At 36.5% G+C, this 13,567-nt stretch overlaps 1 protein-coding gene across 1 annotated transcript in view; it reads right to left on the reverse strand.

The window, feature by feature from the left end:
* APC (APC, WNT signaling pathway regulator) overlaps positions 1–13,567 on the reverse strand; it is a 79,873-nt gene that overhangs the window by 31,691 nt on the left and 34,615 nt on the right. Inside the window, 4 exon segments of the mRNA XM_008628703.2 lie at positions 674–757; positions 5,853–5,966; positions 7,492–7,600; positions 13,323–13,524. Coding sequence (XP_008626925.2) covers positions 674–757; positions 5,853–5,966; positions 7,492–7,600; positions 13,323–13,524 — 509 coding nt within the window.

Here is a 13,567-nt window from a genome sequence, read left to right on the forward strand (position 1 = left end):
AGCTTTTCCTGTAGTTATTTTGGGTGAAGACAAGTCATAAAATATTCATGTCAAACACACAATTTAATTTACCAGTACAAGAAATGGAGTTGACATTCTATGTGAATTTTCCACTACAAGAGCAGTTCCTGCTAATGGCAATTACTGCTATGGACTTTGTAATTTACAGGAAGCATCCTGCATTTCTTAATATAGAACCCTGTACTTAAACACTAAAAATATATTAGGCTTTTATAATGAAGTCTGACAGAAGCTCTACTCATGCTTGTTTTACATCTTGTCTCTTTCAAAAGACAAGCAAACCATGAAGGTGCTTATCAGAGATTCATTAGAAAGGCATATACAACCGATTGTTTTAATTATTTGTAAAACCAAGACTCAGCCTTTATAAGCACATTGCACATTGAAATTTTTACTGAAATTTCAAGCTAAACTTTTAACTGATACATGATTATTGATTAAGCTCCACAGTAGTATGAAGACTAATCCAAGCATTCCACCCTCAGTTCATTGGAAAGAGAGCAAGTAACAGTCTAAGAATATTGACTACCTGATTAATTGTGACATCAACAGCTGATGGGAATAATCCTGCCTACCACTTTATTCCAAAAATTTGGGATTTTAGAGAAAATATACATACCACAATAAAAAAGGCAAGTCATTGCTCACTAACCTCTGCTTCAGCTGCTTGTGATTGCAGGAGCTGTCGTATACGAAGAATGTCCTTTTCTATTTGCTGAATTCTGGCCACCCTTGCCTGAAATGAATGGATTTTCACGTTTGATTTTGTTCAGAAACTCCTTTTACTTACTGTATAGAGTGACAGTATGAAGAGTTCTTGGCAAATACTGCTGACTACAAAACAAACCTACTTCAGTAGGTGCATGCAGCAGGTACTACATGCAGTAATTCAAGTGTTCTTCATAATGAAAGGAATGACTGCAAGCATTCAAAACATAAGTGAGTAGCTGGGATTTTAATAACACTGATACTCATTTGGATGTAATAGGTCATCACATGGCACACATTTAGGTATAACAAAACGCTCCCCTTAACTTGCACAATATTCCTGCATCTGAAACTGACATTTTATGCAGATCTTTAGCAAATTATTTCACTTTAATCTCAAATATCAGAATTTTACATGCCTTACAGAGATCTGAGAGATATTTTTATTTGCAGAGTGTCTTGAAGGTATGAGACCCTGACAGATTTCTATTATATTCAATTGCTATATTGATTTGGGAGTTTTGCTTATGCCTAACCTCTGAAATTTTCTGCCCCTACAAATCTCAAAGAATTTAACAGGTTACCTATTTAAAAAAAAAAAAAAAAATCTACATACTGCTTCTTTGGTTTATCTGGGATTTTACAGACATCTCTGAATCAGTCTTTTACAGGCATATTGCTACTCATTTCCCACTGCAACCATTCTGTGGTTAGAAAATGGAATGTTAAGAGACTCCAAATGTAACAGGATACACGTACTCCGCAAATTGTACAGTGAAGCACAGGATGCATTATGAGTCTGTGAAACAGTAAGTGCATGATCTTGATAATTTAATAAATTGACATTATTTGACTTTAAATGTGGGCAGAACACCAAACTGATTAAACAGGTTTTTTGGGGTTTTTTTGTGCCATGAATAGATTAATAAAATGGACATACTGAAAAAAATTCTGATGCTTTTACTTGATTAATTTACTTGATTACTTGATGTTTTCTAGTGCTATACTAGAAAAGCAATCTAGTGGACACTGCAAGGATCAGCATTATAACCAACCTTATTTGACATGTTTATAAACTGAAAATGGAAGTAAGATGAACTTTTAAAAGGTGCTAATACCAAAAGATGCACATGCAATAGAGAAACAATGCTGTCTAGAAAATTCGGAAATACAAAAGAAAATGTAACCACAAATACAATTAATTACTGAAACACACCATAAGCAGCTGTGGAAAATGTACCACAGCATCAACATTTAGTAGAGCTGGAAGCTACAACATTAAGCTATAAATTTGATTTGATTTTGTAAAGCAAATTATTGGAAACACATAAAAGCTTCAGCATAGAGGCAAACAGATAATTCATCCCACCCTTTGCTCCTGGTTCAAGAAATTTTTAAGTATTAGAAATTTAATAAAAAATATTTCTGGGAATATCTATGCATTGGTGACATGATGCGTGACAGAGAAAATATGTCTCTCATTGTCCTTAAGAATTACTTGAATTTTATATAATTATAGAATAGTCTGGGTTGAAAGGGATCTTGGAAGGTCATCTATTCCAAACTCCCTGCCAAGGGCAGGGACATCTTTGAGTAAATCAGGTTGCTGAAAGCCCTGTCTGACCTTGAATGTTTCCAGGGATGGGGCCCCTGCTGCCTCTTGGCAACCTCTTCCAGTGTTTCATCACTCTCATTGCAGAACATTTCTTTCTTGTACCTAATCTGAATCAACTCTCCATAAATTTAAAGCCATTACCTCTTCTCCTATCACTATTCCCTGCTAAAAAAGTTTCTTATAGGTTCCCTTGAAGTACTCAAAAGACACGTCTCCCCAAAATTTTCCATAAATTGTGTTTCTTTCTGTGTAACCAGCAATTTACCCAATACAGGGCATCAACAAAATCCAAGTATCTTTATAAACACACCTAGACATTGCAAAAAATTTTTTGTGCAGATGAAAACAATTAAATACTGCATGACTTGCCAAGTATTACTGAGTCCTCCAAAGGGACAGGAATTCTATCCACCCTTTCCAATTTTAGTCCAGAGATTTAAACATCAGACCATTCTTCTAACTAATTTTTTTTCTATTACAGGGAAACTGGGGAGTTCTACTAATCAGGAGTGTATTTTGTGCCAAACACTGTAGAAGCAGAAGAAAAGAACACATCTCTTGCCACAAGTAGAGCCTAATGGCAAATGGGCAGAAGTCTGAGAAACACAATGGAACAAGCACTAGGAATGTTTTTAACTTTGGAACCTATTTAAGAAATATCACCTTTGATTTCTATTTGTTCATACTACATGCCCACTTATTGTTATATTTACTTGTAATTTTTGTTAACATAAAATAGCTCTATAAAGTAACTTTACATTTGAAGTTACACATTATTTGGCTTTCACTGCCCCAGTGAGGCATCTAACAAAACAAAAATAAAATTCCTCCACATTCATAGTGACAGAAAAATAATCACTATATAGAAAGTAAAAACAGGAATAACATTTTGTTTTAAAATGCTGTCTGGCTTTTTTGTTTGGTTGGGGTTTTTTCCAAAATAAACATATATAATGGACAAATTTATTAATGGCTTTGTCTACATACAAGACCACTGTATAAATATAACAGTGCTGCAATGTTTATCTGTCTAAGACTCCAGAATCTAAATTTTCTTGTATCTTTTGTCGTCTGCTATTTTAGCAAACTCTTAAGAGATCTTGGGATAAATTCTTGTAAGAATGGTAATTTCATGTAAGATTTTAAGGAACTCTTGACCTTAAAATTTAGATCCTTTTTGTTCTGACATGAAGGAAAAAAAAATTCTATGTGAACATGAATTCAGTCTCAGAATTGAAGTTTTTTTAATGTATCTTACAGAAATTACGTTTGCTTTTACTTACTACTAAGTATATTGGCTACAACCTTTGAACAGTGAGAATAAAACATGGCCAAGAGTGTTTTGCTTTTTTTCAAGTAAGCACTTCTGTGTGAAATTATCAGCTTCAGAGAATAGTACAAGTTAGTGCAAATCATTAAACAAGCTGAAATAAATTGCCAACAGGCTTCTTATACATCTTTCTGAACAACTGCTGGGCACGTGCTTGTGAACAATCTTCATAGAAGACAGCTACAGTGAGCTGCTCTGAGTTAAATTGCTTCAGAAGGAAACAAAGCCCAATTATGCCAGACAAAAAATGGGAGAAAGCCATTATTTTCAAGGTCCACAAGAAAGGGCAACTACAGAAAAGTGCAATGTCTACTTGGGCAACTGCAGGTTACCAGCTCTCTAACAGAATAATCTTTGGGACTCTTAATTCAGAGATGTCTGCAATGCTGGCCTTTATGTAGCTGAAATGTTCTTTCCCTTCAGCCTCCATTTTGCATAGTACTGTGTATTCCAATCAGTTTGGGTGGAAGGAAAATACTGAGCAGAAAGAAAGTGGAAAAACTACCAAGTTGAATATCCCTGCCAAATACAAATGTTTTGTTTTGCATTTAAACATCACAGTGAAGTAACACAGAAATTGCTCTTATGTATTTGTACACCAATGAGCTTCTACACATTTTTGGCACTGGTCCTTGGCAGAATGAAACCAAGGGGAATTACCAGTTAAATTCACAAGAAGCACATGCAGAAGTAGTTGTTTTGTATTCAATAATCTTCATATAATCACAATAGGCACTGTAATTCCTGCAAGCATGTAAGTGTTACACAGATACAGAGAGAGAATAAAACAGCTGTGACAAACCTCATGTCAAACATTAACTCAGAAACCCATGAAATGTTTCAACATCATCTTGGCAGCATTTTTCCCCCCACCAAATTTTAAAACCCCCCAACAGTCAGGGAAGAAGCAAATTCAGCATCAGCTTGATTACTTCCATATAGTGATATAACTATAGCCAAGTTGTGTGTCTGAATAATTGCTTTTGATCCCTGCGTGAGTGCATTTAGAATGTTTCCAGCAGCCTAGCTTGGCTATTTTGCTTAATTCACCTTCCTCTAGCTTAAGCCTGTTAACAGCAGGAGAACTTTCCAGGAGTTTTGCTGTGCAGAACCTTCACTGGGGACAGGCTGACACAAACTGCACAGCTGAATTCATGGAGGGTATCATCCCTGCTGATAAACCTCGGTAACAGCCCTACAAGCTCCCAGATCAGAGCCAGTGACTCTCCAAGCAGGCTAAACTTGGGCCTGTCTGAGAACATCAGCACAGACAAATACCTGCACAGCCTTGCACACATAACCCAACAGCTGCAGGATATCTGTTTGGCTAAATACCTTTAACTGTACGAATTTTCTGAAAAGTCCTGCTAGATTACTCACTTTAAAATTTAAAGCAGCTACTCTGATTACCTCTTGCAATTAGAACAGCTGCTTTAGCTTAATGTAAAACCAAATGAGAAATGTTTCTCATGTTTTTTGTGTTGAGACAACTCAGTGAGGGAAAGAAAGACTAAAGAGACTTTGTATTGAAAATACTGATTATTGTCACATTCGCCATAAAACCCCCAAATCTTACTAATCTTACTATGTCTAGAAATAAACGGTAATAAATAATTCATATTGTTGCTTTCCTACTATGGGGGATTACTTTTTATAGCCAGCAACCAACTGACTATTTAATTTATGGTTTGCATATGATTATATTCTGATTTATACTTCCAAATGGGTGTGTCATGTGGTTAGATATGTACATATCCTCATCATGAATGCAAAACAACTCTTGGTGAGAGCAAACAACTTTCAGATATGTATGTGAATTACATTTTACTTGAACACCTTGTTTGAAAAGATTATTCCCTGATACATGTTTTCTGGCTAAGGAAACTTAAGAACAGTAGCTGGATTTATTTTAAACTTAAAAGCATGAAGGAAACCAGCAAAAAGATGCAAAATAAAACAGTTGCAAATTTCTCTTGAATAAATTGTCTACATCTGCTGAATCAAAAGGCTTATTTCCAACAAGCAGATGCTTTTGCTGAGCAATAATTTTATATGTCCTGATTCCTACTTTTCTATTGGAAAGGCTAATGTCTTTACACACAGTTTAAAGATACAATTCCAGTAATTTAATAGAAATGCAGGGAAAGCTTTTCCCTTCCTTTCAAACACAAACTCTACCTGTGCCCGCTTTTCCATGTCCTGACAAGTGCCCAGTTGTTCTTCCATTGCAGCTCTGATTTGCCTGGCCTCATACTCCAGCTGCCTTCTGGTCATATCTGTTTGCAAGGAGAACTGAAACCAGAGTACAGGGAAGGCATTTTAGCAAACAGCATTTATGTAAACACTGTATTTCCTGGAACAAAAAGCAGAACCATTACTTTTCTACAACTAACTTCATAAACAAACAAAACATAGTAATACATTCTTAAAACACAACTGCATTATGAAAAACAAGAACACAATGATGTTCAACCCGCAGACTACCCCTGAGTTTTGTCAAATGACTAAATATAATAAACGAGCATTGAGAAAGTATCATTCCTTACAAGAACATCTGGCAAACAAAATTGTGATATGTGCCATCTGAATTGGCATTTTCAAAAATATTCAGAAGCATTAAGCTACTGCACATAGTGATGGTATTCATACAGCTGCTATCTACCTTATTTCTAACTACCCTGTTAAACCCAGGAGCAACAATACAGCCTAAGGGAAGACTTTCGAACTAAAAGAATTTTCAAGGCCAGAGCAAAGCTCTTCATTGGCTTTGGACAATTACTCAGTCTGTAAATAAATGAGTCTCCAAGAGCACTCCTTTCAGAAGACTTCAACAAGGTCAATTCAGAAAGTCAAAACAAGACAATCATCTGCAAGCACCAAATGGGATCTGTCATTTTGCTGTGTCTGGACTAAGTAGTAAGGGATATAAATTGCCACAAAAGGCCTTTAGTGTAGATGTTAAGTAATGCTTTCTAATCCTAAGAGCAGCTAAGTGAATTCATTATCTATGAAACAGGGGAGACAACCTTAAAACCTACGATAGCGCGACACAGATACAGTTGACAGTGCTTTGGGAATGGGTTGCACTTCCTCAAAGGCCCTCTCCCTTGGTTCTGGTGCTCTGCTAAGCTCAGCCATGACTCAGTGTTACTTCTGCCAGTCCTGAAGTGTTTCTTTGGTCGATTTCCAGAAGGCTGGCTGACCCTTCATCAGGTGTGACTCTCTCAACCGTACCTTCCCAATTCTGTATGTGTGAAGGAATGCACTGCAAATACATCTAAACTGCTGAGATCTAACAGGAAATCCTGCATTATCTGGGATATCACACATCTTTATTATCCCAGATAATGTGAGTCGACTGTAAACAGTTTAGAGGTGCCAAGGTAAAAGCTTACAGCAACACCTGCATAAGCTACAGAATCACTTTACTGACTGTTATGAAATAACAGCTCTTGTGTACATTGTCTTATGCTAATATTACTCTCAAAACTAGAAAAATCCACTGAACAAAAAACCAGGGGGAAACAAGAGTTAAGGAAGTGTAGTGACATGCAATTCATCTGTCATAATGACTTCTCAATGCTCCTCTATTTTCACTGACATTTATATTGATATGTATGAATTTTAATGTGTAAAATTCAATGTGGAAAAAAGGGCATTATTTAGGCTAAGTTATCTTTACATGATAACTGAATGAAAAAGAAAAAAAAAGAACTGAAGTGATAGTAAAGAATGCCGCCAAATTAATAAAATACACACAGCATCTAAACAGAGACCATAGCACCAGACAGCTCACCAAGCACTCAGAGGTACTTACATTTTCAGTAAGGGGGAGACTATCAATCCTTTTAGTCAGGTTCTGAAGCTGGGCATAATACCAGTCCTTTTCCTTCTCTTCCTTCTCAAGCTCCGCAAGCAACAGAGATCTATTAAAAGCAGAAAGAGGAAGCGTCTCACCATTAACACCTCATTTCCATCTGGAGGTTTGAGGAGGGCACTAAGGAAACATTTGAGTTCAGTTCCCTGGCCCTGGCTAAACAACCTTTTCACTCCTCTGTGCTAAGCATATCTATGAGAGAAAAATATACATATTTCTCTAAAAAACCCACTTCAAAATGCAAAGCTAAGAGACCTTTTGTGAAAGCAAACCCGGTTGTTAGGGGTGTGTTACCTTGTACCCTACTTCTTTCAAAAATATACTTTGTATAGTGCAAACTGCATTTAACAAAATGTCTGAATGTCACAGCTGCAAGTACAACCCTCAATCCTGTTACTGAATTGAGAATTGTCTTCACATTTGCACTGTCGTTTTACTCATTTTGTCACCTATAGCTAAACTATGGGTAAAGCACACAAAGCAAGGGATTTCTATGACTGTCTAAATACTTTAAAACAGTATGTTCCACCAAATGTTATAGACAAGATACATTTGCAGCTTTTAAAACCATTATAAATGGGTATCATAAGCACACTGCACACCTGAGTAATAAATGAGAAAGACAGAATGAGTAATATATGCAGACTACCAAGGAAAAAAAAATCTACTGGAAATTTTACATACTATTTTATCAATCCTTCACGAACTGAATTTTATATACTTCTAAATCTTATGTATATAGTGAAATAGTGTTCATGGCTATAATATTTCTCAAAATATGTATTAAAATTTTCCATCAAAATCTGGCTAGTAGGAATAAACAGAAAAACCACTCTTCTTTTCTTTTTAAATACAAGTTTACTATTTTCTTTCTAATGCTTTCTGTGAGTACTGTTCTTCTTTCTGATGTTTTAATATTGCTTATTAACAGAAATGACAAAATTAATACTTAGCCAGAAGACAGAAAGCTGCATACATGTTTGCCCAGAATTATCTCCCACCCCTTAACTTTTGCATTGCTCTCTGGCTGTGGCTTGAGCAAGAGCATATGAACCTTTATAAAGCACATTGTATTATGGACAATTACTGTAAGTCAGTAAGGAACAGTTACACACCATACAACAATAGTACAAATTTCCCCTGACTATTTTGATAATGCATCCCAGTCACGATTTGAGAAGGTAATCCATATTCCACACAAAATAAAAATGAAAGAATTAAAAAAATTGTATTTCACAGAATCTGTTTGACTTATTTCCTGCTTTAAAATATGTTTCAACCTAATTTTGATGATTTAACATTTATTCCATATTCAATACCAGTGACTTGGCCTGTCTTCAAATGGAAAATTAAAAGAGAGGATCCCTCCCTTCAATGTGAGACTGAAAAACTACACACATCTAAGAGTGCTAATGTTTGTAAACATGAAAAAATGACATAAATTTCCAGATTCAATCCAACAGTTATGTTGAAATAGATTTGTTTTAAGGATGCCACGGCTACACATTAAGTCATTTACTGTACAGCTTTAACATCAGGCAGGTTTACAACCAAAATGATTGAAAAGAAGTGACAAACGATTACCATAATTTGGCAGGTAACTGGAGCAGTATCACAGTACAGCAGTAATTTTTCAGTCACAAGGATGGGGCTGGCAGAAATTCCTAAAGCCCTTTAGACAGACTGAATGAAAAACTAATAGATGGTGCTTGGGGAAAGCTTGTTGAGAAATTTTTTTTGTCTCCCACCTGCCCATTCTCTTGTAACACAGCCCTGGTGCCTAAACTCTGGACACACAGGAATTCTGCGCAGCTTCCCTTTTTACCACATTGAGTGCCCAGGCACCAGTTGTGTCCAGGCTGTGAAATAAAATTTGCAAAACCACAATTAATGTGATCCTTATAAAAAGTACTTTTACCACATGAGGACTTGCAAATGTGAAAGGACTGACTAATTCTGCCTCTGGATGTCAAAGAACTGGTAGCAGAAATTGGAGGGATTACTTTCAGCTAAGTAAACATGTGATTAAGTTCCTCTTATGAAATGTAGGGTATTCAGTTTGTGAGACAGTGTGTCATTCAATCTGTTTTGACATGCACAATGGATGCTAGAAGCAAGAAAATAACTTAGGAACCATCAGTGCTGCGTAAACAACATAATGCATGACCTGAGGGCAGCTTGTTTGATTTAATATTGTCATTTTTTCTTCTGAAGTGACACTTCATTTGGGATTACTAGTTTGGTATCACTGCTCTGTGAGAACTCAGGTTTTAACAGTCTTTAAGTTCTCTCAGCACAAAACCTGAAGGGTCACTACAAACACAGCAGGCTGCACACCAGTTTCCTTGAAAATAAGCAGCAATAAGCAGCAGGTCTCTGTAGATGTGTCTGATAAGCTGTTCCCTACATTTAACTTTACTCTCAGATACTATTCCAACCAGAAGTACAGCTCCTTCTCAGCCTCCTGCAGCTTCTTGGGGTTAGGAGATGACTTGAAGTGGAAGAGCTGCTACTGGTCATGAAAAGCAAGATGGAAAAAACCAGTGCAGTTATTCCATCTTTTTTATACCCCAACTTTTACATTAGGACTTTCACAGCATCAGAGAAAATTCTGTTCTCTGTCATACCCTGTCAAGTTCAGTGAGAATGCAACCAAGCAAACAGAGAAAGCTTCTGGAACTTCACACTATTTTTATGAGTTAACAAAAGTTTTCAATTTGAGCTGTTCTTCTGGAGGGTGGTTTTTTTGAAAGACTTCTCTCATGCAGTACTTTTGAAGCTCCCAGCAATAGAGGAAGCTGAATGAATGCAGAAAACTGTTTTTTTCTTTTGGAAGTTTTTCTGCATAATTATGTCAATATTACTCCTGGCTAAAAGGGAGAAGGGAAACAAACTATATGCTACCCTACTCAAAGTACGTAAATTATGACTATAATTAATACTTTCACTTCAATTCCTAAAAAATAAAACAAAATCTTGAAAAGCAGTGCTGATGCTGTGAAGTCTGAGGTAAGTTGTACCAGCCAGGCAAAAGGAGAAAAGCATAATGGAAGAAAGAAGTAATGAGACAGAAAATGCTCCAAATCAACATTAAAGAAATAAAAAAGGAATGGCATAAACCAGAAGGAATAAACAAGGCACACAAATATTTTCATATAAAATTCCTCAGAAGACTGTCATCTTTACTGGCAAATAACAGAATTTAAAAAGGTGAGATTATTAAATTTGCTAAATTGCCAAGGGCAAACAAACACAAAAATTAACCGGCAGTGTACTCTGAAAAATTTTGTTGCTGATACAATGCTCTTACCAAGTATACCTCGAAACAGCCAAAGAAAGGAGGAGATATCTAATGATTAGAATATTCTAAACTGGCAATTTAAAAGCATAGTGCTGCCACTGCCCCTATTTCTCTTTGCTTTTTTTTTTTAAACTTTGGAATTAGAGGAGAGCCAAACAAATGAGATACAGGCCAGTAATTTCATCTTTATTCTGGCAGGCAAATTAGTTGATAAATTTTCTTCCCCTCAGAAGTTCACTTTCAGCCAAATGTGGTGGGTTGACCCTGATTGGATGCCAGGTGCCCACCAAACTGCTCTAAATATTTAAATATTTCATTTAATCCTTCCACAAACACTGTTGCCCATGAGCAGCATATATGGTGCCAGTGTGTTAAAATACTGAGTGGAAATGGTCTCCTGCTGCAGATTTCCGAAAAGTGTTACTTTATTCTAAATTATTTTAGGCTTGTCAAACTCCACAAGTTCTTGAAAGACTGTTTAAGTGCCAAAGTCCAAAATCTATTAGCAAATATATACGTTTAGATATACAGAAATTTAGTAAATAAGCCAAACAAGTTTAGACACAAGACATAGGAAAATAAGTTGTTAATTTTCTTTTAGAAATGGTAGTGGTTTTAGATGCACAGTCCTATACCGCCCCCCAAGTTTTGATTCATTTGGCTACCCAGGGTTCTCATCAATGCCCTACATACTTCCACATGTAACCTGAAACAGCTTAAAGAACAGAGCAGTTTCAGATTATCCATCATTTCACTAATAATGAAGCCAGATGTGATCTGGCCATGCTGCCACAGATCCATCTTCTCCACAGCACAAATATTTATTCCATCAGCTGTGACAGCTGCCTAAGCTACTCGGAAATTAAAACATCCTTATCCCTTTTCTCCAGTGTTATTTGGAACACAGACTGGTTCACTACCTAAGCTATCTTTATTGGCAAGAAGTCCAAAGAACTATCACCTCAGAATCCATGAGGGTGGGAAAGGATCATAGATCATAAATCAGAGGTGCTAATCACCTTAAAGAGCTCTGGCTGCTATAAATGCTCCTTGTTCCAAGGGAGCAGAAGTTCACTTAAACCACACTGAAAGCCTCAACTGTGTTTAAAGATTTTAGTATCATATGTAGTAAAACACAGCAGTGGAAGAATACAAACAAATGCACAATTTGTTAAGATGGTGAATGACAGACACATTAGACTCTTGAACATGGAGACAAAGCAAGTGGATAGATTCCCAAATTCCTAAATATTCTTATACAGCTCCCCAGGAATCTACATTTTCTGCAACAGAACAAATACAATTAATGGTTGTCCTGGCTAGGAGACGGAAAAAAATAGAGTGGCTGCTAGAACGTGCTCAGTATGGACCCATGGGAAGTTACTGGTAAGACCAGAAAAAGGGACCTAGACATAATATCCTGGAAGTATACTCCTTTCAGGTCTCGGCTGCAAAAATTTTGCTGAACAGCAGAAAACATCCTTTAGAGGAGGGGTTTCTAGAGGGCTGTCCACAACCCACTCATTACCCACAGAACTTTTCTATTACAACTTCAAAATGGATTTTTTTGCTTGTTAATGTCTACTAGGCATAAAAATACTGTGTTGCAGTTTATTTGGTTTTGTAGCCCCCAGCCTGATATCCCATCCACTAAATAGGATCAAATCTTTAGGAAACCCTGTCTTGCAGATGGGCTTCTGAAAACACCTGGTATTTCAGTCAGGTTCATTTTAAGAAATAAAGATGGCTTCAGTGGAAACAGATGCATGTCTTTTACTTTGCCTTTCCTTTGTAAGTGACTGATAAAGTGCTACAATTCTGTACTATGACCTGAAAGTATGTTCTTCCTATTAAATGGGTACCACTGCCTTTCAAGAAAAGCAATTTCAGGGTTTTGTCAATACAAAGCATCTGATGGGAACAACATCTTAAAGATAAGAACAGGTATTTTGTTTAGCTGACATATTTGCTGACAGAGTAGAGTTGCTAGGTAAACGTCTGCTAATAGCAAATAATTGATAAACCAGTTATGGCACTTAATAACCAATTGCAAAAGAGAGAAAGAGATTGCACCATCACATTGTTAAAGCTTCAGCATTTATCAAGAGTGGTGAGGAGATATGGAGGTGGTTAGAATGCTCCACCCTCACTGTTTAAATATATTTCAGACAGTGATAACCTGCTTATGAAAATAAAAACAACCTTCAGCCAACAAAGAGTAACAATAAAATGCATTTATGAAGAAGCAGTAGAAACTGAATGATATTTTACAATTTTTAAAAAATATTTTGTGTGCGTGCATCTAAATAAAACATAGATTCCTGGTTTCTTACCTGTCAAGGTAAAAGACAGGTAAATACACTAGTGATCAAAACCATATTCATGATAGCTAAATAGTAGGTGTGGCAGTAAACTTCCATGTTAAAATGAGAAGTCAGTCCATACTGGAGGAATAAACAAATAAAGTTACCTCTCTTTTTCTAGCTCTTCTAAGTAAACACTGCTTTCTCTACTTCCATTCATAAAGCCTCTTCTTGGAAATGACCCCATAGGGACTGGGCTGCACTCCCCCGAGCGGCTCGACACAGACCCTTCTCGGCTCCCATAGGAACGCACAGACACCTTTGGCCTTAACTTCACTCCAGGGAAGCTGGTACTTTCCAAATTCAGTTCTGCATAATAAACAGCAAACATTTTTCAGAGCTGAAGGTTCAG

This window comes from Corvus brachyrhynchos, unplaced genomic scaffold (assembly GCF_000691975.1).
Source record: "Corvus brachyrhynchos isolate BGI_N302 unplaced genomic scaffold, ASM69197v1 scaffold232, whole genome shotgun sequence".
Taxonomy (NCBI): Eukaryota; Metazoa; Chordata; class Aves; order Passeriformes; family Corvidae; genus Corvus; species Corvus brachyrhynchos.